Below are 1,257 nucleotides of genomic sequence, written 5' to 3'. Positions count from 1 at the left end.
ATTTTTTTTATCCACAATCCCGATTTTATCTCATTTTCCCTTTCACGTGATTCTATAGACATTTGTTAAATCCTCGGACTCCGACGCCTATATATAGTTGCCTCGCTTGTATTTGCTCACTTACACAGTGTTCTTGTGACTGCGACTGTGACTGAGGCTTCTTCATCTTGAATTGTGTGTGTTTCTTTCTGGGTTTTGCATTCTCTTGAACTTCTTTTCCTTTTCTTCTTCTTTTTTTTTTTTTTGGTTCTTCAATCAATTCTGAGTTCAGGGGTTTGTGTGTTCTTGTCGGTTTCCCTTGAATTGCTTTACCTTTGTGGTCTGAATCTGGGTTTTGGGTTCAGGGTTTCTGTTAAAATTTTCCAGAGGGTATGTTTTGAATTGGAATTCGGCTTTGAAAATTTCCTCAGTTCTTGGGTTTGGCAAACCATAAACATTTCTTCTGTCCCAAGAAAAAACAAATAGTAGAAGAATGAAGAAGAGGCTGTGGCCTTCAGTGCTGGTTGCTCTGTTGTCCGTATGCGGACTCACCCTCGCAAAAGAGTGCACGAACTATCCGACGCAGCTCTCGTCGCATAGTTTCCGCTACGATCTCTTGAATTCGAACAACGAAACGCTGAAGAAGGAGATGTTTTCTCATTATCATTTGACTCCGACCGATGAAACTGCTTGGACAAGTTTGCTCCCAAGAAAGATGCTGAGAGGAGAAGATGATGACGAATATGGTTGGACTATGATGTATAAGAACCTTAAGAACCGGGGAAGGTTCGGAGCCAACTTCTCGGGGAATTTCCTCAAGGAAGTTTCTCTGCACGATGTTAGGCTGGACCCAAACTCCGTCCACTGGAGCGCGCAACAGACGAATCTCGAGTATCTCTTGATGTTTGACATTGATAAATTAGCTTGGAGCTTTAGAAAGACTGCTCATCTCAATACTCCGGGAGACTCCTACACTGGTTGGGAACAACCGAATAGCGAGCTCCGTGGCCATTTCATCGGTATAATCTTCTTCAACATCCTTTAATCCTTGTTTTTTCGGGCGAAATGCCCGGTATTTGATTTGCATAGAGACAGCATTAGCGGTTAATGATATGAAACTTGACTCTTGTTTTGGTGAAGGCCACTATTTGAGTGCAACAGCTTATATGTGGGCAAGCACTCACAATGACACTCTCAAGGAGAAAATGACATCTCTCGTCTCCGCTCTCTCAGAATGCCAACAGAAAATGGGCACCGGGTATCTCTCTGCTTTCCCTA

At 43.0% G+C, this 1,257-nt stretch overlaps 1 protein-coding gene across 1 annotated transcript in view; it reads left to right on the top strand.

Moving 5' to 3' along the window:
* The first annotated feature begins 283 nt into the window (after window positions 1–283).
* LOC104804973 overlaps window positions 284–1,257 on the top strand; it is a 4,108-nt gene continuing 3,134 nt past the window's right edge. Inside the window, exons 1-2 of the mRNA XM_010529362.1 lie at window positions 284–998; window positions 1,120–1,249. Coding sequence (XP_010527664.1) covers window positions 473–998; window positions 1,120–1,249 — 656 coding nt within the window. The 5' untranslated portion in view covers window positions 284–472. The remainder of the gene's footprint in view (window positions 999–1,119; window positions 1,250–1,257) is intronic.

Source organism: Tarenaya hassleriana, unplaced genomic scaffold (genome assembly GCF_000463585.1).
Source record: "Tarenaya hassleriana unplaced genomic scaffold, ASM46358v1 Cleome104, whole genome shotgun sequence".
NCBI classification, from domain to species: domain Eukaryota; kingdom Viridiplantae; phylum Streptophyta; class Magnoliopsida; order Brassicales; family Cleomaceae; genus Tarenaya; species Tarenaya hassleriana.
This window is presented reverse-complemented; position numbering and strand designations above follow the sequence as displayed.